At 44.6% G+C, this 24,391-nt stretch overlaps 2 protein-coding genes across 8 annotated transcripts in view; one reads left to right on the top strand and one right to left on the bottom strand.

Moving 5' to 3' along the window:
* NCF2 (neutrophil cytosolic factor 2) overlaps positions 1–22,018 on the top strand; it is a 30,200-nt gene extending 8,182 nt beyond the window's left edge. The window contains exons 3-16 of one of the 6 annotated variants that reach the window (XM_084851338.1): positions 2,153–2,261; positions 2,722–2,856; positions 3,314–3,421; positions 4,886–4,945; positions 6,148–6,191; positions 6,803–6,944; positions 7,418–7,483; positions 9,511–9,573; positions 11,949–12,027; positions 15,061–15,080; positions 17,178–17,326; positions 17,797–17,908; positions 18,165–18,327; positions 20,753–22,018. In XM_084851338.1, coding sequence (XP_084707464.1) covers positions 2,153–2,261; positions 2,722–2,856; positions 3,314–3,421; positions 4,886–4,945; positions 6,148–6,191; positions 6,803–6,944; positions 7,418–7,483; positions 9,511–9,573; positions 11,949–12,027; positions 15,061–15,080; positions 17,178–17,326; positions 17,797–17,908; positions 18,165–18,327; positions 20,753–20,862 — 1,360 coding nt within the window. In that variant the 3' untranslated portion in view covers positions 20,863–22,018. Of the gene's footprint in view, positions 1–2,152; positions 2,262–2,721; positions 2,857–3,313; positions 3,422–4,885; positions 4,946–6,147; positions 6,192–6,802; positions 6,945–7,417; positions 7,484–9,510; positions 9,574–11,948; positions 12,034–15,060; positions 15,081–17,177; positions 17,327–17,796; positions 17,948–18,164; positions 18,328–20,752 lie in introns of all 6 variants that reach the window. The other 5 variants (XM_084851336.1, XM_084851337.1, XM_084851335.1 and 2 more) reach the window with 5 other exon arrangements.
* Positions 22,019–22,024: 6 nt separating this feature from the next.
* SMG7 (SMG7 nonsense mediated mRNA decay factor) overlaps positions 22,025–24,391 on the bottom strand; it is a 76,755-nt gene continuing 74,388 nt past the window's right edge. For both annotated transcript variants that reach the window (XM_084851332.1, XM_084851334.1), the window contains one exon: positions 22,025–24,228. In XM_084851332.1, the coding sequence (XP_084707458.1) occupies positions 24,115–24,228 (114 nt within the window). In that variant the 3' untranslated portion in view covers positions 22,025–24,114. The remainder of the gene's footprint in view (positions 24,229–24,391) is intronic.

Genomic DNA, 24,391 nt, shown 5'->3' with positions numbered 1-24,391 from the left:
AAAGAGGAAAACTAAGATTCTCAGTCCTGTGCCTGGTGGTGCTCATGTCTATGAGTTTTCTGTCCCTGCAAGGAACTGATGGAGACTCACGGCCCTACTGAGAACAGTTACAGTGGACTGATTCCTTGGCAGTGGCTAGCAGTTCCTGAGGATGGCTCCCGATACAACAGAAAGGATCAAAAATGGCTGTAGAAGAAACCTGGACAAAAACAACAAAAAGATAGCTGCACAAACGGAATTAGTTCCCAATGTGTTTGGAAGAAATTATTTATCAAGGGAAATCTGTAAAAAAAAACGTTTAAAACAATTCAGTCTAAAAAGATACACATTTACATAACCTAAATTAGACAACAGTATGCCCCAAATAAACTATCTCAGACCAAATTCTACAGAATTTCACCATAGTATACAGAGTGCATATAGCTTAAGCTATGGGGTTCCACAGGGTTGTGTTCTATCTCCTATACTTTTCAACATCTACATGAAACCACTGGGAGACATTATCTGGGGATGTGGGCTGAGATGCCACCAATAAGCAGGTAACACCCATCTCTACCTCTCCAAGTCCTTTTCATCTAATATAGGTGAAGCAGTTGACATGCTGACCCAGTTCTTGGGCAACGTAGTAGACTGGATGAGGGCCAATAAACTGAGACTCAGTCCAGACAAGACAAGAGTTATAATATTGCTTGTGGGTGGTTCAACTGTCTAGCTGAGAGCATTTGCCCTGTTCTGGAAGGGCTTGCACCCCCTAATGCATCAGGTGCATAGTTTGGGGAGCTCTTGGATCCATTATTTCCACTCAGGCCAGACATGGCCTCAGTGGCTTAAAGTGCCTTCTATCACCATGACCCTATCTGGACAGAGACAGCTGGACAGAGATAGACAGTTATTCATTTGGATCATTGCAATAGATTATTAGGCTCCTGTTGAAAACTGTCTGGTTACCTGAAGGATCATCTCCTCCCATATTGACCCTAATGCCATCATCTGAGGCCTTCCTGAAAGTGCCTTCACCAAATGAGGTGAGGCAGGTGGCTACAAGAGAGAGGGCCTTTTCAGCGGGCGGAGGCACCCTGACATGGAATGAGCTTCCCAGAAATGCTCGCCTGGCTCTTTTCAGCACCAGGTGAAGACCTTTTTAATATTCCCAGGCATTTTAATAACTGTAGTGCTTTTAGATCGCTGCACTTTTTCATCCCTATTGCTGGGTTTTCCTCCTGGTTTTATTATGTGCTGCTGCTGCTAGTTTTATCTCATCTTTATCTAACTTGTTTTTATTATTGTTTTTATTGCCACTTTACATTTTGTTTTTTAATTTGTACACCACCAGAGAACTTTGGTTATTTGGCAATTTTAAAACAAAATAGACATTTTTATTTTAAATCAGGAGTCTCCAACCTTTTTGGATTGGTGGGCACATTTGTAATTTTGAGACAGTGCTGTGGGTGTTTTCACAAAAAGGCTGCCATGGGAGGGGGGCTTGCACATTCATGAAATGGCTACTACAATACGCATGGACAGACACCAAACACTCATTTCCCAGGACTCAAACTGCTGAGACTAAATGAAAAGTAACTTGCCCAAGAACCTAAGTGCATGAGAGAGGGGGTACAGGTCTGAGCTCTGAAACACAAAACCACTCTGTCAAATCTAAATAAAGAAGGTGCTTGAGGGGAGCACTCTCTGCTTTGCAGCATGCCACCCTCCCAGTTAAAAACAAAATGAATGTGAAAAAAATCTTAAGGAATAAAGTAAAAATCAGGAGGGTCAGGAAGCCTGGCAGGTCCCAAGAGTGGTAGTGCCTGCAGGCACCACACTGGAGACCCCAGAAATAAATAAAAAGTGTAATCCCCACTGAAATAAACCACATACAAAATACGATTCATAAAAAAACTTTTAGTACTCAGCAACATAAGGATGCCAATTTTCTACTTAGAAACAGACACAGAACACCACCAGCCTTTTAAGAGTTTACCGTATGACTCTAATAAGTGGAAATAATGCAAGGAAATCAATATTGTGCAAGCTAGAATCTCTGTCAAGAGTGAGCAAAGTCTCCCTTGAGGAACGTCAGCCTAGCACAGCCGTCTCCTACTCTGCATTTTGTCTGACACAGAAGCACTTATTACCCTGTCCTTTTGCTTTCCAGTTATGAGTCAGCCATGAATTACCTAAAAGAGGCATTGGCTCAGCTACGTGGGAACAACCTAATAGACTACAAGATCCTAGGCCTGCAGTTCAAGTTGCTTGCTTGTGAGGTAAGTTCTGGGCTTGTTCAGGACCATTGGAAGCAGCCAACCTGAAGCATAAGAGGCTGAAGAATGCGATTCTGGCTCCATGCTGCCTCATCCACAGCGGGTGGAGAACTGGCCAAGTTCTGTGCACAATCCCCCAAGCATTGCACGCTACTATCTCCTCAGCATGCTTATTTATACCGTATCATATTTGCATCCTGTCCTTCCTCCAAGAAGCTCAAGGTGCCATACATGGAAGTTATCCCGTTTTGCTCTCACAACAATCCTGTCAGTTAGTTAGCTGAGATGGAACGGGTTAAAGTCATCCAATAAGGTTCATGGATTTGAACCCAGGTCCTCTCTGTCCAAATGCTCTGTCCACTACCCCCATCCCTGGCATTCAATGGAAATTAATGGGACTTCCAAGTAAATATGGTTAGGTTCAGACTGCTATTTTCTGACACTTCAGCTCTTTGTCTGGCAGATCTTATACAACATTGCTCTTGCCCATGCCAAACTGGAGGACTGGAAAAATGCTGAAGAACATTTGATGAAGGCAATAAAACTGAAGGCTGGGGTCCGGCACAACAAAATAGACAGGGCCCTGGAATCCATCCTGGTAAGGAAAAGTAGAAAAGGCTGGGCAAAGGCCCAAGACAAAAAGGGTGGAGCTACAATATAAAAAATGCCAGCATAGTTTAGCTTAAAGCTCTTGTTGCCAGGACCTAAGCCTTACGAGAGGCATTTCATCCTTCAGAATGAGGGGGAAACTGCACAAAATCCAGGAAACCACCAATCAATTGGTGGTTGGGTGAAAGGGGGTGGGGCCAGGGGAAGGGGCGTGGCCTTCTGGGGGACATTGGAGGGTTGGGTCTGCTCCCCCGCTATAGGCCACATGGCATTAGAGCTGCATGAAACTAGTCTGTGTGGGCCACGCTTCCCTGCCCCTGATTTAGAGTAACAAGCCTGGAATGCAAACCTTGAACAAAGAATGCTGGAAGAAGCAATGTTGTCAGCCCATCACCTAAGGATGGGGGAGAGAAGCGATTGATTTCTGTGTGTTTTTGTACGAACAGAAGCAAAAATTATTTGAGCCCATAATGATTCCTCAAGGGAAGCTGTTTCGGCCAAATGAAAAGCAAGTGGCACAGCTGGAGAAGAAAGATTTCTTAGGGAAAGCCACGGTAAGACGTTAATCTGCAGCAAAAGCGGAATTGTCAAACAAATTTCATCCCATGTGTATTTCTAAAGGGGGCATTCAGGTCAAAGTGTAATAGAGTTGCTAGCTGTACAGCAAAACATTACCTGGACTGCTCTTCTGCCTTTAACAGTGGCTGGATGTGCAGCAATCAGCAGATGAAGCTTTTCACACCACAGGGATGAGCGTTATCACCTGCTCATCAAGCCACTGTAAAGGGCACAGCTACAGAGGCTGGTTGAAAAGTTGGCAAGTTCAAACTGGGACTGTCATGTAGATACTGAAATACAATATGCAAGTTTTAAAAACCACTCACCACAATAATATGTGTGCTTAAGCACTAATAGGGGAGGATAGAAATGCTTAAATACATACATACACACTAACACTTTCAGGTAAGATTTCTGCTTGTAGAATTCAATTGAAATGGGGTTCACATGGTTTTTGAATTATAATTTCATTGCATGTTTAGAAATGTTAACATTGTTGCAAGAAAGAGAAAAGTTACTTGGTTTTTAATTTTTGGTTTTTTAGAGAAGTACAGATACAAATAGGGGGGAAAGGAGGGTGTGAAGAAGAAAGTTGTGGTCTCAGTTTGGATCAAAGCCAAGTTCCAAATTGCTTTTCCTTTGTCTTCAATAGTACTAAGATTGTCATCTTATTTTCCAAGAAGCTGAAGGTGCTTATACAACAGAGCTATATTTTAGTAAAGCAAACATTAATCAGAGGGCTTGCACTTACATCTCAATATATTCAGGCCCAGATTAAAACTATTAAATATCCTCCTAAAATACCATAGGTTGGATCCTAAATTCCTTCTCCATTCATGTAAGGGGTGAAGAAAGGGTATTTCCTCCATCCATCGCCGGTTCCCTGCACCATATTTCACACATTTCCCAAGGGTCCACAAATCTCAGAAGCAGAGATCTGGAGCGGGGAGGAGAAGGCTACAAAGGGAGGCGGGAAAGTCCCCATTATATAAACTCTGTTCCATTAATGAAAAGAAAGTTAGGATTCAAGCCACTGACTTCTGATTGTGTGTGTGTGTGTGTGTGTGTGTGTGTGTGTAAGAATAAGAACTCAGGAGTGGACACCTTCTGGAAATCTGGGGGCTATTTTCACCCCCCAGGCTCCCACCATGGGTTGCAGTCCATGGGGTATCCCCAGCAACACAACACAAAAAAAGTCTTGAAATTCCCAATTTGCTGCTGAAATTCAGCAGCAAACTGCTCTATAGTGCTAGAGAGCACAGCAGTAGTTACAGTTGGCTTGTTTCCAAGCTAAATTTAATTCATTTATACATTTATATATTACTATACCCAGCCGTAGGCTAGGAGACTAATTTGAACAGCATGAGGGGAAAAAACAAATAGGGAGCATCAAAACTTTGACTTATCAGAGAGTATATAGCAATTTTTTTAAAAAAACCCGTTTCTCCTTCTGATTCCAGGTTGTGGCGTCTGTAGTTGACAATGATGAGTTTTCAGGCTTTGCTCCCCTTCAGCCCCAGGTAAGACAGACTTGCTTCCTCTTACTCACTCACTTGTCCTCTTGTTTTGATCATGAACTTTCATCTCTATGGGGCACAAAGTCAGCTTCCAGCTACATTCCCAGAATGATATAACCTCTCCTACTACTTACTTTTATACTTCTCCTGACGTACCTCCTCCAGGCACCACCTGTTGTTTTCTGCTGTTGAAGAGTTCATATTTTCATAGGATGAGCTTGATAATATCATCAGAGGGCCTGTATTTAAAAGGACGGTTGCTTAAGGGCAATTTCACAATGTTTCGTATCCAGCCTCTCCAGAATGATGTCAGAGCAGGCTGCAACATTCAGTCAATTAGGGTGCATTGCAATCCTATGCAGGTTTAGACAGAAAAAGTCCCACATCTCCCAGTATACCCCAGCCAGCATTTTGCTTTTGCTGCAGATTAACGTCTTACTGTGGCTTTCCCTAAGAAATTGTTCTTCTCCAGCTTTGCCACTTGCTTTTCATTTGGCCGAAGCAATTTTTGCTTCTGTACATACAAAAGGATTGCACCCTTAATCAGTTAATCTATTTTTTTTAACTATCTGAAGAATTAAAAAGGCCTCTAATTAACAGAGAGGAGATTTTTAAAAGAAATAATAATTTAAGAATAAAAGAAGATACAAAAATGGTAGATGGGCCATCTTAGTGGAGCAGGGATGGGGAATGAGTGGCCCTCCAGATGTTGTTGGACTACAACTTCCATCAACACCTCACCACTGGCTATGCTGGCTAGGGCTGATGGGAGTTGCAGTCCAAGAACATCTGGTTCCCCATTCCTGTAGTAGAGGCATTCTCTCCTGTGTAAGAGAAGAGGGGAACACCCCCTTGCTGGAATAAGCACGACCTTCTAATAGAAAAGGATAACATCTTTTAAAAGTAAAAATGCTACAATGAGCACCTGTACATGCCCAGCTGCCCACACCGACTATGAAATGTTTTGAAAAGAAAGGATGCTGCAGCAAGCAACATCAGCCCTGGTGGCCGGTGGCATGCCTATGCCAGCACAGGTGCTGACCCTGGGCCTGTTTGCCACTGCCCCCGTCAGGTGCCAGCCTCTGGGTGGTCACTTGGGGAGCCCTACCAGCACCACTGATTTTCAGGGCATGAGTTAGAAATGGCTGATTGTCTACTACAGTACAGGAAGAGGCTAATGCTAAAATATATTGGTGTTTTTGCAGGCATCAGACCCACCTCCCAGACCCAAAATGCCAGAAACCCTCAGGTAAGACCAGTAACATTAAGAGAATGTCAACATACAGTCACAAACATTGGTCTAGAAACTGATTCAGCCAGACTGTTCTTTGAATATAGCTATGGAATAGTTAAAATTTACCCAGTATTCTGTTGAGAAGTACAACACTAGGAAGTTTAGATGTCTCCATGATGAGTTAAACAAGGATCTATCATAAGAGGAACATCATTTTCTCAAAACAATCCCCCCTCCAAAAAAACAGACGGAAAACACTCCAAACATAGACATATGAAATATGTTTGTGAAATGCAAAATGATATGCTGGAGATTTTTGCACAAACTGGTATGCCTTCCCCTCCCCTTCTCCCCACTCAGGATCCAGAATAATACAGCAATATAAGTATAATTTTTTAAATGTGCCCAGTGCTGAATAAAATGAAGCTACTCCCTGAATACTTCACCGCACACCCAACACAATGATTTTTGCATTCATTTTGCAGTGTTTTCCTCACGGACTTGGGCTGTGCTGTGAAACAGATGATTATTCATGTATTGATAATGTAATGATTATAGTAATACATATTAATTAATATATATTAATTATAATTACTGTAATAATTATATGTTGCTTTGCTACACAGGGCCCTGCAAGGAGAGCCTCATAGAGTCTTATATGAATTTATACCAGAAACAAAAGAGGAGCTTCAGGTCCTTCCTGGAAACATTGTTTTTGTCTTGAAGAAGGAGAAAGACAACTGGGCCACTGTTGTGTTTAATGGGAAGGTATTACAAGGCTGGCAAGGACAACTCTCTAGGGCAGAGGTCCTCAAACTGTGGTCCGCAAGCTCCATTCAGGTGGTCTGTGGAGAAGTTGCAGAACAGTCCAAAATACCTGTGCACTTGATTTATTTATTTTCTTCTGACAACAGAGATTTGACTAGGGCCAGATGATCAAACAGGCTGTCAGAGTCCTGCTCTAAGGGTCCATGATTTTCATAACATGACACTGATTTTGACAACGTGCTGGTGCTGGGGGGGAAATATTAAAACTATTATGCGTGTGCTTTGACTTGTAGAACAAAAACAAGGTTAAGTGGCCTCCTGAGGCCCACAGCAATTTTCAGCTGGTCTGTGAGAGGTGGGGGAGGGATTTGAGTACTGCTGCTTTGGGCACCGCTGTCCCACTGATACGGTGCCATTTTGCGTTTATTTATTTATTTATTGCATTTATACCCCGCCTTTCTCCCTCTCGCAAGGAACTCAAGGCGGCTTACATTATCCTCCTCCTCACCGTTGTATCCTCACAACAACAACCCTGTGAGGTAGGTTGGGCTGAGAGTCTGTGACTGGCCCAAAGTCACCCAGTGAGCTTCCATGGCCAAGTGGGGACTAGAACCCGGATCTCCCGCCTCCCAGTCCGTCACTCTCACCACTACACTACACTGGCGTTGACTTCTATAATATAGGTTACCAGTCTGTATTATAATTTCCACTTGCACAGTGAGAAAATAGACATACCAATTTATCGCCTTTATACCTCGACCTTCTTCCAAGGAACTCAGGGCAGTGTTCATCCAACCTGGTGCCCGCCAGATGTGCTGGCCTGCAGCTACCATCATTCCCAGTCAGTGTGGCCATTGGGAATGATGGGAGTTGCAATCCACCCTATCTGGAGGGCACCAGGTTGGGGAAGGCTGGCTTAGGAGGATTACCTTATTTCATCCCACAGCAGCCAGGTACATTAGAATGTTTCCCAAAGCTGCAGGTGGCTGAGGTAGCTGTTGAAGCCCAATCTAAGTAAAATGTTCTGCTCACCACAATCTCTCTATTAAATAAGTACAGTTAAGTAGAGATGGGTGGGTGCCACCCCCCGTCTGGGTTCTCCAGGTACCCACACACCCACAGGCACCCAGAGCTCTCCACCGCTCTCCGAGCTGCCCACACAAACCTGGGCAGCTTCGTTGAGTTCCACGATTGCCATTTTTTAAAAAATAAAATGGCGATCACAAAAATGCGCATATTTGGATATGCGCGAACATGCACATTTTGCACATACACAAATATGCGCATTTTTGTGATATTTGTGTATTGTTTTATTTGTTTTATTTCCCCAAAAATGGTGATTGCGGAGCTTGACGAGGCCACCCAGGTGAGTGTGGGCAGCTTGGCGAGCTCAGGCAGGGGGCGAGCAGGGGCAGGGGCTCGGCGAGCACAGCTCAGGGGTGCGGGGAGGGGGTTCTGCCAGATTCCTGGATGGAATCAGGTGCCTGCTCCATCCCTACAGTTAAGTAGTATAACCAGATGTTGCTTGCATGAGCAGCAGAAAACACAGGATGAACATTGGCATGGGGTGGGGGAATTAACTGGAGGAGCGATCATTTTTCAAACCACAACTTTGGTTTGTGATTGGGACTGTCAGACCCAACTGCTGCCTAGGGGTGAAGGTGGGAAGCAAGAGGAAGCAGCCTTTTCCTAGGGAACGTGGTAGCAGAATCCGGTTGCAGGGCTGCCAACAGGTGATGTTGGGGCCCAGTATATGGTTTCAGTTCAAGGCTCCCTCTGAAGAGCTGCAGTTCCCAATCGCATGAAAGTCCCTCTGCCGCCGCCGCCCCCCCATTAGTGTCACCTGTACCCCTCCCCTCTTTGTGGCTTGATCTACTTTTTGTGCTGACTATTGAGCTAACCTGACCTGGAAGCTTTTATAGGGGAGTAGAATTACATGACCCCTGCTGGGAGTTCCTCCATTAAGAGGTTCCCTGGCATTACTCCCGTTGTTTGGCCAGAGTCCATTGGTGGCACACAGGCTCAAGTCCATGGTTCAGGACGTGTTGTGGGCTTGCATCCTGACATGGGCCAACTCTCCCAAGAGATAACAGAACCTCCCCATAGGGTTGTCCCATGTCTTGCTCCATGATGCTGCTGGACCCCATGCAAAAGAGACATACCTTCATGGGCCAACAGGGGGCATTGCATGTTCAAACAGCTGTTTTCCATGCAGGTGATAAAAGATGTGATGTCCTCAGTGGCTTTTCTCCGCATTGGGGGTGGGGGAAGCCCCACCAAAAGACAAATGGAGCTCTGAAGTGAATGTGGGAAGCTGGCTTGCGATGGAAGCAATGGAGATTCTAGGGCCCCTCATCACTAGCAAGGCAGCATTTCATGGAAAGGAGCCAAGGTTGCTCCAATAAAGCAAGAGTCAGCCGAATCCAAATGCTGCCATTCAGAATCTGGCGATCAGATGCAAGGGGCAGATGGGACCTCCTTTGCACGCTCCTGGAGCTTCTCCATTGCCCTCCGTTCTGGCACCACCCACTGTCCTAAACATTTCTTCTTGTTGCTCTTTGTACAGAAAGGGATTGTACCCTGCAACTACCTAGAGCCAATGGAAATGAAAAATCCCCCTTTAATTCAGGTAAGAGAAAGTTGATTTTTAGGCTATAACTAGGCATGAGAATATATATGCAGCTCCTTGCCCCAAAGGGGAACCTACATGGATAGGATCCCTTGTCTGCCTCCATAAGAGCTAGGAACATTGACCCATATGTGAGATCACAATTCTGTGCACTTCTCCAGCCCACCTTGCCAAAGATGAAGGGCAGAGAAATGGCTAACGTTATAACATCAGGGGACAGGTAAGCTGTCCTCAGTGTTATCGAGTGGGGAGCAAGGGAGGCACATGCACAGCTCTCATGTCCAATGGCAGCCATACGTACATTGTCACTAGTGGTGTAGTACAGCTGACCTTTAAAGCTCTGAACAGCTTAGGGCCAGTCTACTCAGAGGAGCGCCTTCTCCCATATGTTCCTGCCCCATTGCTAGTATCGTCCTCTGAGGCTCTTCTCCAGGTGCCACAACCTGCAATGGTGCAACATGTGGCTACCAGGGAAACAGCCTTCTCTGTTGTGGCCCCCTGGTCTGTGGAATGCCCTTCCCAGGCCGGTCCACCTGGTGCCTTTATTGTGCACATTTAGATGCCACGTTAAAAGACTCCTCTTTAAGCAGGCATTTATGATTTGATCTGTTGCTCTGATGGTTGATTTTACTGCTGGTTTTTAATGTTTAATATTGTACTATTTTGCTACTTTGGTTGTATTTTTAAAAACTTATTATTTTATTTTTGGTTAGCTTGTTATTGTTTTTTGGTTTTATGATTGTAAGCCACCCCAAGAGCCTGTGTCAGTTGGATGAGATACAAATCTAACACACAAATAATACAGCAGAAATGTGGGGGGAGTGGAGCTCCAACATTTTTTCAGCTGATCCTAATTAATTTAACGGCTTGGGGCCAGGTTACCTGAAGGATCGCCTCCTCCCATATGTGCCTGCCTGGACCTTAAGATCATCATCAGCGGCCCTTCTCCGTGAGCCCCTGCCAAAGGAAGTGAGGCGGGTGGCTACTAGGAGGAGGGCTTTTTCTGCTGTGGCACCCCGGCTCTGGAATGAGCTCCCTAGTGAGGTTCGCCTGGAGCCTACATTGTATTCCTTTCGGCGCCAGGTGAAGACCTTTTTATTTTCCCAGGCATTTTAGCATTTTAGCTTTCTAAATTTTTATCTTTGCTGTTTTAAATCTGTATTTTAAACTCCTGCACTGCTGCTAGGTTTTATTGTGGTTGTATTGTTATATTGTGGTTTTAATGTTCTATATATTTTAAATTGTTTTGTGTGTTGTTTGGTTTTAATTTTTGTGAACTGCCCAGAGAGCTTCGGCTATTGGGCGGTATAGAAATAAATAAATGAATGAATGAATAATTTAGTATTATGCTGTGTACTGTTATTCTGCGTGGGTGTGCATGCACACACACAAACACACACACATTAGCTATCTTGTGGCTTGCATTTTTTGACTCTCTGTAGAGGCATTCTGCATAGCAGCCTGCATTTTTTAATTCTTTGTGGGACTGGCTATATCTTTTGTGTTTGTGTGTGTTTACCACCACACCACTGACATCTAGTTCCAGCCTATTACTTACTATTTATCTGACACGTAGCATTGTTTTACCATCCAACGTTTGTTCTCAGACTAGCCTGGCAAAGAAGGTAACTGTTGTTCTCAATTCTCAGACAGAAACCTAAGACTGGAAGACAGTGGCCCTGTTTGGACATAACGCTGATGTCCGGCAGCAATTCATGGGTTAACCCAAAAATTGTGGAGATGCGCATGAGCCCCTTCCCATTTCCAGTAACAATCCTTGAATACCACATTCAAGGGTTGTTTCCACGACTTCCAAACCAAGGAACACGGAGTTGTTTGTGGGTTAAACAACCCCAAGTTAACCCAAGATCAAGCTATGGGTTAATTAATTAACCCACAAATTGCTGCTGGATGCCACAGTTACATCTGAACAGGATTAGTGATTTGTCCAAGAACAGCCATCTCATCTGCCCATGCCTGAGCTGAGATTTGCATTGAGGCCTTACTGAATGGGCCAAGTGATTTCCTATTCACATGACATCTTTTTAAAGGGATGCCATGAGTGATCTGTGTGCCTGCCTGGATTATTCATGCGCCCAATAGGCAGGATCTGTTAGTTGGTCCCTGAACTAATTATGTGCAAAATTGCTGGTTTAAGATTAGGCAAGGTGTCATGTTGCACAGAGAGCCTGCTGCATATTCTTTCTGCTTGTGTATTACAGGGTAACTTCAGAACTTTCCTACTCTTTCACTTCCAACAAAAAGGAAGTTAGATAAGCCTTACCTATCTTGCATTGCCTGTTTCTGGGATTAACACAGCAGTCCCTGCCAGTACTACGCACAGACACATCACACATTTCCTCCCTTTTATGCAGGAGGAAAACAATGAAGATATGGACATTCCGGCTCCACCCAGCACTGCTGCTCCAGAACGGCCCGACATGCTTCCCTCAGGTAAGGGTAAGCAATGTACGAGTCCTTCCTAAGGTCCAGTGCAGGTACAACGGTAGCTTCCTGAAAATCATGGCTTACTAATCAGGGGCCAGCAGCTGAGGCCGTGACCCAGTTTGCACAACACAACCACCCATGGTGGATTGTCACCCTTGTTTGTTTCAGGGTGGCTTGTTGTGACGTCCACACCTGGCGCAGTTTTCTTAGCATGGTTAGTTAACTAGGCATAAGCCACACTGAGAACCCATGGCTTGTTGCTAGGTTGTTCAGGGTGGCTTGTTGTGACAGCCGAACCTGGCAGAGTGGCTTGTGCAGGCTTTGTTAGAGAGGGCAGCAGAGCTGCCTGGCAAGAGTAGCAAAACCCCCAGCCTCTTCTCTCACTGCCCTGTGCCCTGCCTCCTCTTCCGCCTCGGTGCGTCATTTCTCAGGGTTAAAATAACAAAACAAACGAAGTCTCATTTTTTTTCTTATTTTAACCATAGTGGGGGGAATTTCAGCATGGAAACAGGAGGGGGCAATCTTAAATTCCCCCCCCCCAAAGCACCATGGTCCCAAACTGGGGACATGTGTGCTTAGCCAGAGGTAAATCAGTGACGCACACAGGCATAGCTCTGCTAGGAAGAGGAACGGGCTGCAAGGAGCAGCCAAGAGGCTTTTTTTTTTTTTTAAGTGTTGAAGAAAATAAATAAAACCCTCAGCCACCTCATTCTAAGAAGTAAGGTAACCACCCCCCTCCGAAGATATGGCATGCATATATGTGTGTGCATGCGCACGCATGTGCACGTCAACACAGCTGCTTCCCAAGGCAAGAAAGAGCAGTGGGGCGGAGGAATCTGATCACAGCAAGAGTATAGACAAGTTGTGTTGCAAAGGCCCCTTGGATATGTGCTGGGAGTGGGTGGAAGGACAAAGAGCGAAACAAACCATGGCAAGCAAATTATTGCCCCAGCTATTGTATGGGGCTGCTGTATGGGCTCACTCAAACACTGCAGTGCTGGACTCAGAACATACATTCTTAACAAGAGCTCTGAGGAGCCTCGGTCTACTCCCAAAGCGGTGGTACGCATGGAGTCCGCTTGCTGTTCAGTGAGAACTTTGGCCCAGAAAGCAGCCACTCAATACTGGCTCAAGATAATTTTCCAACAGGGCCCTCCTCTCGTCTTATTGGCATATGAGGAAATGGGCCCAGAATCATGGGCTACCAACACTTGTCATCTTATATCTGAACTGGGATTCTTAGTGGGCTACTTGGCTGCAAAGGGCTATAATGGGGCCTGATTGGAAGTTGCACAGCCCTTAGCTGATGTTGATTTCCAGGATACTACCACACTAGTGTTTAACTGTTGCCCGAATGTATTGTATAAAACTTTACTGTATATCCCCAGAAACTGGCCCTATTTCTGGCCTCCACTTGTCCGCATGGCCTCAAGGGACTTTTAACCAAATGCAGACTGAATACTTTGTAGCTGATGGAAGTTAAGGGGCACCATGCTAGTTTACCAAATACAGACAGAGAATGCCTTAATGGCTGTAGGAAGACAGAGGATTTACCCCATTTTTTTCTCAGGATGCTCCTTATACTCAGATTTAAGAACTCAGTATCTTGACCCCCTTATTGATATTAGAGATGATACACCTTTAAAGAACATTGTATTTTAGTAGCAGGAACAGATTGCTATGTTAACATACCAAACTGCTAGGTACCCCAAGCTGACCTTGGCAAAGAGAGATTTTAATCTGTCTGGTGTTATTATATGTCCTTAGATTTATTTTAATCAATAATTATCAGTTCTATAGCAAGTTTGTATCATATTAATTATCCATTTCACTTTATTTAACCTTGACAAGCCGGTGAGTGCCTGATTATCTGGTGGCAGGAGCATGGCTTAGCAGGCGATGTACCAACGCACCATGGCTTGTTTTCAGCGTGGCTTATCATGACGTTGAAACCGGCCCAGTCATTCTTTTATCTCCAAATTTTCACCTTTTGTCTGCATTAACCACAGTTAGGGTGTTAACATATGAGAAAACTCTAACCCTGGTTAGTGATAACCATGCTCCCCCATTATCACAGTTTGCAGACCTACTTCAAACCATGGTTTTGAATTCTGATTTATGAGGAAACCATAGTGAACATTAACCAGGGTTAGCGCTGGTGTTCAACCTAACTCTAAATCATGATCAACTCCAACAAGGAAATATATGAGAGGGGGAATTCATTTGGCGAGGGGAATGTTGAGGTGGTGGTGATAAGAGGAGAATGGGCTTTCTCAATGTTGGCTTCTAATTTACAAACTAGATTTTGCGGTGACCTAGTGTCACATCTGCAGACTGTGTTATTGGTTTGCCCTCTCCCCATTTTTGATGTCTTCCATCTTCAGGGTTGCCTTTACTAGGGAGACTCAGTAAGACTGTGTGGCTTGAAGAGCTGTATTCTAAAAAGAAAACATAGGACATCATTCAATTTTCTACTGGAAAGGAGTTGTTTTTATTGTAAGGGAACGTTTTAAAAAGCGATTTCCCTCCACTTGAACTCTGAAGTGGTGCAATGTATTCTACCACCTCAGGATTCTTCGCCCCATTGTAGCTCATGTAGAGATCCAAGCTGTAGAATGAAATATACCAACCTTTCCCAACCTGGTGCCCTCTAGATGTGTTGGACTACAACTCCCATCATTCCCAGCCAGCATGGCCATTGGCTTGCTGGCTGGAGATGATAGGGGTTGTAGCCCAATATAACCCATGGCAGCCAGGCTGGGGAAGGTAGATATATATATGCTTTATTGAATCATAGCACAGGCATGGGCAACTTGTAGCCCTCCAGATGTTTTGGCCTGCAACTCTCATCATCCCTCACCATTAGCTATGCCAGCTAGGGCTGATGGGTTTTGTGACTCTCCAGATGTTTTGGACTACAATTTGTACACCCCTGCCTTAGCATATAGCTTCAACAACAATCTCTGCCTGGCTCATATCTATGCATACTTTTTTTTAGTTCTCTTCTGTTCAGAAAACCCGTTCTGCTTCTTCTTACAGGTCAGAGAAATGCACCAAAGGTAAATGACCTCCTTGCACTGTGAGTTTTTGGAGAAGAGAAACAGGCCAGAGAACTTGCACAGTGGTCTACACTGCCGATTGTTGTTCTGTGGTGTTCTCTGGCTCCCATTAAGAACAGACACAGCTTCTTACCTGTGAACTTACACTGTTTATTTTAATCTAACACATAGTTGAGGTCTACAGACTCTAACTACTGTCAGCCATCTTGCTAGTAACAACCATAACTGCCTCTGGGAGGCCGATGGCCCCTCCTACAAATATTCACTCACCACAGTACGGTTGCACGCACTTTACCACAGCTGAATATGCGTAATGGAACCAAACTAAATTTTCAGGAAAAGTTCCTCACATTCTCAGGTGTTGAATCTGAATGTGGCTAGCTAGAAAGCCAAGGATCCCAAAATCTCAGTTTCATTTTTGATATTTTGAGTTCTAAATGTTTTGGCTTGAGAAGTTGATTTCCGTTTCAGGGGAGTTTGTATGAGCCAATTCACACTTTGCAGAAGCAGCTTTTGCAGATAGTTACTCTCGTAGCCCCACCACACCTTTAACCACACTGCTCTATCCTCAGTCCTCTCATCAGATACTATATAATATGAAGAAATATTACATAATAAAAGCTGTTGGTGATACTGATTTTCTAGATCCATTTTTCAGTTGGGTTTTAGGCCTGGTTTTGGAACAGAAACTGTCATGGTAACCCTGTGGAATGACCTTTGCCGAGAAGGAGAGGGATTTTAAACCCTGTTGATTCTCTTGGACATCTCAGTGGCTTTCAACCATGGCATATTTCTGGATAGACAGTCCAAATTAAGTGCTTGAGTAGTGCTTTGCTGTGGTTCCACTCCTACTTAGATAGCAGATTCCAGGAGGTGGTGCTGGGGGATTATCGCTTGAGCCCTTGACAGTTATGCTTTGGGGTCCCTTCAGGTTCTCTCCCATGTTGCTAGTGAGGGGTTCATCTGCCCAGGTGAGTGATGTTTAACACACCCTAGAGGGAGTTGCACTCGCCGTAAAGGAGGGGTGGGCAGCTTATGGCCCTCCAGGAGTTTTAGCCTACAAATCCCTATGCTGACTAGGGCTGATGAGAGTTGCGGCCCTCCAGATGTTTTGGCCTACAAGTTGCTCACCCTTGCCCTAAAGGATCAAGTGGACAAAATTTGGGAGTGCTCATTGATTCAGCACTATCATCAGAGGCTCAAGTAGCTTGGGGCATTTTTTATCAGCTTAGGCCTGTCTGCCAACTGCAACCTAGCTAGACAGAGATAGCCATGCTCTTCAGTTTAGCCATGCTCTGGTGACCTGGTTCACAAACAAATCTACTCATTCCACCCCACCCCACCTCCCAGCTTTAGAAATTTTAGCAATCTAAGTTAGGAAGGAGAAAAAAAAGGACTTTGTTTTTAAACTTTTGGGCACTGGAAACCTGTTGCTGATTTACTGCAGATCACCCAGAGATCTAGCAGTAGATCTTGATCTACCTTCTGCCCACCTGTTTTAAAATGTTTACAGTTTTAAAATCTGTTTTTAAAACATTTTTGATGTTGCTTGATTTTATTCTTGCCTGCTTGAGTTTTTATGCTGCACAATATTCTTGTTTTTATGGAACATCGTTTTTAAAAATAGTTACAATCAAACTTCTTGCAGCAAACTGTTATTGGGTGGCATAGAAATGCTGTAAAAAATAAAAATAAAAAGTGCCTCAGAGCATGAACAGAGTGCACTTTTAAATTTAAGGATAAGGCTTCCATCCACAATGCATGACAGATCTCCATTAATGCCCGAGTACCTTTCATTTTAGTAATAAGGACTCTCTCGACTTCCCTTGGTAGCATGCTGAGAACAGTGCTAAATTTTTTGAAAGATAGTGGCAGTCCTGCACCACTACTGTATCAGCTGTTTTCCCCACCGTGAAGTGTGAGGAGCAGGTGCATATTTGAAAGCACATCTTTCCATGTGTTTCCATGCACAATGAGCGTACATGAACAAGTACTCCCTTGCTTTCGCTCTTGCTTTCGTTCATTCTGAATACAGATGTGCTACTCCTGCTGTGTGCTTCTAAAGCTAGGTTTCTCTCTTCCATTTTTCTCCTGCAGCTTGACTTGGCCACTCCAACGCCATACATCATCAAAGTACGTTACAAATACACGATAGCACTACAGGCAAGCTCTGAGTTGTCCTTCAGCAGCCTCATGGACAAGGTGTGCAAGAAGTTGGAGCTCTCACCCCAGCACACAAGACTGAGGTAAGACTTGCCACCCAGCATCTCCTTCATCTCAACTGCGGGAGCAGGATGCTCTTCGACTCACAAAGGGTTGTGCAAGCCAGCAAAAAGTTCCACCTTGAAACTTGCTCTGATGTGTCCATATTGGATTGTGAGCTTTTTTCCCCCCCACACAAAAATTCATCCGTATTTTTGTGCATATTTTTCCAAATATCTGCATCAATTGTGCACATTTTTAAAACGTATGCATGTTTTTGCCATCGACGACAGTGTGTCTAATGCATTTTTTCATGCACATTTTTCAATGGTATGCATGTTTTCAAGCGCATGGTTTTTATTGTGCGAACCACATAGCAAGCTCAGATATGAAGACTTCAGATTGCATTCAGGTCCACATTCAGTCCTGGGAGGTGCAAATCGGATACATTTTGGTAAAAAACAAAGAAATTCTTACCCATTCCTAGTCTCAACTGCTTCTCTGTGTTATTCAGCTACCGGCCTACAGACGGCAAGGATCTAGTGCTTCTGACTGAGGACAGCATGAAGACACTGTGGAGTCTTGCAAAGAACTATTGCTTGACATTGTGGTGCAGCAGCGAAGAGGTGGGTCAGAATGGACTGGAAGGCCAGACACCTTGCCAGGTCAGCTCCACCCCTGCCCCAGTATTCCAAGCCCTTTCACTGAATGTCCTGCTTCCATTTTTTTTTAAAATTGGTTACCTGAAAAGCTTGTCTTAAGAGACATTTTTACAGCCACATTAAATAAGACGGATATAAAAAGAGCACCATGTTTTAAAATTTTGCTCTGCTTATTAAGAAAATGGTAAGAGATATTTAAGCTGGCTGTTTCTTCCATCAGGCTGGCAAAGATGATCTAAGCATGGAAAATGGCAACGATGCTCAACAGAAGGTATTAAAAGCAACAGAAGCCAACCAGGTTGTAGCACGGTATACTTATGAAGCCAGCCAGCCAGAGGATCTGGAGTTCCAGGAGGGGGACACAATACTTGTTCTGGCTAAAGGTAAATGAATTCTAAACCACAGAGCCCTATTAATGGGAGACTGCCATCAACTCCCCCCCCCCCCATTTCTCCATTTTACAGGTATTAACAAGAGTTGGGATTCTTAACCCGAATGCTCGCTCCTTATTAAGAACTGAGCTAAATAGCTCCACCTAGTGGGAGCTGAAGTATTCAAATTCACCAATTCATTCTAACCTATAATTTCCCGCAGGTTCACTATATTTCATTGTGTTAACAAAGCACTTGAAGGCCATGATCTGTATTAAGCATGATCAAAATTTCTAAGCGTAAGGAGCATGAACAAAAGCTCTTCATACAACCAGGGATGGCTGCAAGTCCCTCCTCTCTCTTATCAATGCTTGCCACTTGCTCTTCTAAATTCCTCACAGCCCCACCTCCCAACTGGTCCTCCCTTCCTCAGCCAAGGCCTTGCAACTGCTGACCATGGGTGTTTTGCACCACCTGTGGCCCAGCCTTCCCCAGTATAATGCCCCAGCTGTAGTCCAAAACATGGGGAGGGCACCACATTGGAGGCAGCTGTTTGATTGCCTTTTGCTTCTGGGTTCCACCGCCTTCAGGTCTCCCTTGGATGCAGATACAGAACTGTCAGATTGCAACCTGGAGATGGTGGCTTAGAGCTTTTTAAAGGGACAGGAAGAATCTGGCTGCAATCTGGCAACCTTAGACATAGCATGCATGGTGGAGGCTAGTGGTCTCTTTCCCCAAAGTCATGCTTGAACTGCTTGCAGTTCCACATCTATCATCTGTACTCCAATGCTTTTAATGGAGAATTCACAGCTTTATCATTTTCCTACATTTCCCAATTCAGCTGCATTTTGTCGTTTGGCAAACCACTGCTGACCGCACCCGCAGCTGGATTAATAAGCATTTTTTCACTTTCAGCAAAGCGGACTTCAGCTTCCACCAGTAGGGAATAAGCCTCTGTGTTAATAGACCTCCATATCCTGCTTTGGTCTTTGGCACCTTATCATACAAACTATGTGACTAAGAGAGCTGAGGGGCCACTAAGAGCAAGTTCAGTAGCACTCTGCTGCAAGATTCGAGGGGGAGGGGGAGACAACTTCACAGGACAATGGGAAAAGAAAATCGTATTTTGTCTTCACAACACTGGCCTACATGACAGTTCAGCCTCTTTGGATGTCAGGCACAGTGGTGGAATAGAGCTCAGGCCAAGACCCCCAAGTGAGATGGTGGTACATCATATATGCAGTCTTTCATCACTCAGCATGCTTTCTGCACCATATTAAATAGAAGAATATGCTAAATTGGCATCTTAGTTGGACACCTTCACAGTAGGGGAAGGCAGAGTATTTTTCTGAAAACCCTAGCAGAATCAAGGTCTGCATTTGGACAACTCTGCTTGCCTCCATCATTACCAAAGCCAAGGTACCCTTCCGCATCAGTTTCCTTAATTATCAGTGAAGGGACCCACCCTTTGCTCCACTCCCTGCTCTGAAAGACTTTGAGGTACCCATAAAATATACAAACCATATATATTTTAGATTGTTGCAGGGGAAACAGCCTGCAACAGTAATCTCACTGTTGAGTTCTCACCCACAATTTATGCTGCAAGTGGTATAATTTAACAAGAGCCCCTTCATGTGATGTTTTCACTCTCCAACAATTTTTCTGAAGGTAGAATGTAGCAGTTGGCATTGTAAGAACCAAAGAGCTTCCAAGCTAAATCCACTCAGCGCAGTATGGCATCTTTAGCAGCACAACTTCAGAGATGTCAGATGCTTCCTCCTGAGAAATAATTGGGACTGAGAGGAAGTGCTTTCAAATGTTAGAGATGTAGCTATGTTAATGAATGAAGATGGTTAGTCTGTTAATACTGCATTTCCATTTTTTTTTAACTATTCACAATTTTTTCTGCACCGTTGAACTGTGCTGTTCTTGTTAGTATCTTAACTGTCCAAGTGTTTGATGTAATGTTTTTTTCAAAAGGAATTCTGCTACCACTGCTGCATCTGTTGCTCTTTCAATGTACAAAAGGCACATAAGTATTCTTCTTAGCCTTTTATGAATATCAAGAATTGTAAGGCTGAAATGGCTCTTGATTCTTCCCAATTTTTGTTCCAACAGTGGCGAGACTTATAAAAGGGTACCACCTATATGCAAAGGACAAGGCCTCTGTACCTTCAGTAGCTGTGCAGTAAGGGAAATTTCTGGTAAATGCAGCTTGTCATGCAGGGTAAGGAAGGCTGTACCTGCAAAAATTCTCTCCTCCACAGCTAAAAAAAAGGCACACAAACCCCATTCTCCAATCTGAATCAATGCTAGATTCAGAGGTGCGCCCATTTCACGTTCAGGGATGATGCATTACACTCCAATAGCACAATCTGTTACTGATCCTCACCATTAATGGATTATGTTTGTGACTGAATGTTATTTTATCTTCTAGTGAATGATGAGTGGTTAGAAGGCAAGTGCAATGGGAAAGTGGGCATTTTCCCCAAAGCCTTTGTTGAAGAGTACAACAGCAACAATTCTCAATCTGTTCCTGAAGAATAACAAGTTCAAACCCCACAAAGAAGTGAGCGGATCCTGATGCTCCCCCCGCTCCCTGGCAACTCATCTCATTACACTGAAGACTATCTGCTTTAATTTGAAGCCTCTGGGATTATATATATATATTTTGCACATTATATTCTGCTTAAATGACAACTGCTGGGATTCACACTGGATTTCTTAAGCTATCTCCTAGTTACAGCATCAGCCGGTTCAGTTAGATGAGATAACTACTGGGCCGATCCTTTTATGACCAGTTACGATTGTTGTAGAAGTTATGGTTGTCCATTTCCATCTAAGGGATAATGGGAAATTAGAGCTAGCATTCCATGGTACTTTTGCCACGTCACAACCTAGAGAACATCCACATACCTTTCAGTCCTCTTAAGATGAGACTCCCTTGTCTTCTCCAGTGTGTTCTGCCTCATTCTTCTGTGCTAAGGATAATGCTGAGCAGGCTGCACAGCAGACAAAAGACAGGGGCAGATAATGGGTTGTGAAGTAAAAGGGGCAGGAGGAGCTACAGCTGTCTCATCACCCACTGTAGAAGGTACATGTTGTAACCTGGGAATCCTAGCTAAGAAGACTGGAGTGATGGAAGAGCATTGATCTGAAAGGCCTGAGTCTCTAGCAGGTGGTGATAACCTGCTAACTAGTTCAAGCTGGTCTGCAGTTTTACCACAGTGAATATTATTCCCCCCACCCCCCAAAAGCTGCAGTTTTGTTATTTTCTCTATAAAATGTCATGGTTCTTCAATATGCATCTTTTTAGTACCACTCAGATCGAAATAAACTATGAAGAAACTCCACACCAGTTCCAAAGAGTTCAGTCTGCCAAATCCTATAGTATGTATAGTATCCATTTAGTACTTTGTATGCCTCTTCAGCATTTTGTCATCACCAACTCTTCCATCACACTCTACAACTAAATGATACAAATCCCAACAGATCATCTTTGGATTGGCATAGAAGATGCAATCTAGTCCACCTTGCTTTATCACCGTCTACATGCTCAACTCCAGTCAGAACATGCACGACCCTATAAACCCCTTTCACTTCTGTGCAAAGGAACCTCTCATTACTGGGGATTTCCTCTATTGATTTTTTCAGAAGCGTTTCATTAACTACAGCTCAATGATTAAAAAAGATGTTACTACACAAGGCTGGCTGTAGAGAACATGGTTTAATTAAAGGCAAAGCTGAGTTCCGCAGCTGCAGGTCTCGCACAGACAGACAAAAAACACAAAAGAAGCTTACAACACAAACCAGTTTTCTCTGCTGAGGGTTCCCCTTCCCTTGAGGCTCCTGACACAGAGGGTGTGTGTGTAGGGGGAGGAAAGAAGAGAACAGGGAGCCCTGCCCAAAAGATTCAGAAAAAAACATTCCAAACACCAGATTTCTCATGCAGAAATGGGAGCCTATGGGCTGGGACTCTGGCACTGCTGAGAGAGTGACATGGCGAACCTGGTCAGGTTGTCTAGGGTGCAAGAATCAGTGGCGGTTCAAACACTGGAATGTTGCAGCTGCTCGGGTGCACAGCTCAAATACAGAAACCGGGCGGAAGGGCTGGGATGGAAGCAGGGGCAGGGAGCCAAAGAAGCACAGAGGTTCTCAGCTTAACATTACAACCAGGGCAGGAACTTTGTCCTTGAGATACTTTTTTTCTTTTTTAATAAAGAGGAACATGTTTTAGCAATGCAGCGCAGAGCAGCAACGCTGCTAGAATGGGGAGGCATAGGGGGTTCAATATCCTAGAGAGAGCACTATGCATACAGCTTCCCTTTATGTAAAGTCTATTTTGGGGCTGCTCCCCGACTCCAGCATCACCCGTGGACCCTGGATGTGCTTTGCTCTGCAGCTGTTTCCCGGCTCACATATCCTGAACTGACGCACACACTCCTGCAACTGCAGCAGTTTGTAACATTTAGATTGTTTCCATAGCTACCCTGGGAAACAAAATGAAATGCTGTCTTTTTGTCCTATGCAAGAAGAAGAGTTGCAGTCTTCCTTCTGCTCAATAAATATCAAGTACAACCCTTTACCCCGTTCTGCACCCTTGGAGGGGCAAGTCGGACTGTTGGCTTCTGTGCAGGGGTTCCATCTCAGATGTCCTCTGTTGCCTGGAACTTCCATTCCGGAATCAGAACCCTGTGGCTACAGGTGTGTGCAAGCCTGTGGAGCAGGCACAGGCCTATGGGGCAGGGATTATACACATCATCCTGTCCAGACTAACTCCTTTGCTCCCCGTTATCCTGCCAGAACTCTGCGGGATGCTGTATATGAAGAATAGAACTACTAGCAACCAGCGAGGGGAGGAGAGGGAAGAAAGGGGGCAAGGAGAAAAAAAAGACACAGAAAGCTTCTACCTACAGAAAGGAGTCAGGCTGTGAATGCACAGACCAGCTAGTCATTTCATGAGGCTGGTCACTACGCTATCATAAAATGTACAGGAATCTGAACCATTTAACTTAAAACCCCATAGCAGTGGCTTGCATACCCACCCTAACAGGGGGGCCTGTAGTGGCCGTTGCACTTCAGTACTGGAATCTCTCACCCATTTAGGGTTGTCCAGAGATAGCCTTTGAGGAAAAGATGGAAGTGGTGCTGGAGAGGCCAGATTCTCCTCATCAAACCCAGGAGACAGACACAAGCCCCCCGCCCAATCTACCACCACCCACCTCTGGCTGGACCAGCGACTGGAGGGGTTGCTACACACTGACGACAAAGCACATCTTGTGTATGGAAGAATTCAGTGTGAACTTACTACTGAGATAGTAATAATTAGAAATTTAGATGTTGAGGAATAAATTCCAACTACATTCTCAGTCAGCAAAGCTATCGGCAATAGATTCCTATTGGCTTCTCCAAAACTGAGGAGAAGGATCGAGAAGTTCTCAGTGGCTTCTCCCATCTGCTCTTCATTCTCAGCTTTTTATTTTCCCATGAGGCTGGGGACATGCACGATGGAGAAGGTGAGAGGCGGTGATATCGGGTTACCGTGAGACAAACAGCAGTCCCTCTCTCCCTCCAGAGGGCCCTGGAGGGATGGGAGAGTTCCTGGTGTTGGTTTTCCATTGCACTGCAGACATTTCCGTGCACACTCAGTGGGTTGGTGGAGCACTTACGCCCTCCTGACGGCAAGGAACAGAAGAGAGGGCTGCCACGCGCACAGGACTGTGTGGGACGGTCCTGCAAACCCAACATGCCATGATGTATGGAGCTTTCGGTTGCAAAGGTTGCCACCCTCTTTCATTCTCAGTGTGGTGGATTCATGGCACCTTGCCCGCGTTGCTGCTTTTGCTTCTGCTGCATCAACAGCTGCTCCAGGGCAGAAGGTCCAGGATGCATCATGGAACTGGACCAGATAGACTAAAAAAACAAATCAGCCAGTAACATGACGGTGAAAGCAGAAGCGGAACGACTATTGCCTAAAACATTCCAAAGCAGTAAAACCTCCTATCTTCTCACCACCCTTTCACATTTTTACTGTAAGTAGTATGTAACTGGTGGCCCTGAAGGCTTTCCATCTGCC

This window comes from Heloderma suspectum, chromosome 4 (assembly GCF_057233095.1).
Source record: "Heloderma suspectum isolate Gila_16-S chromosome 4, 16-S_ref, whole genome shotgun sequence".
NCBI classification, from domain to species: domain Eukaryota; kingdom Metazoa; phylum Chordata; class Lepidosauria; order Squamata; family Helodermatidae; genus Heloderma; species Heloderma suspectum.
Note: the sequence above shows the minus strand (reverse complement) of the source record. Positions and strands in the feature narration are given on the sequence as shown.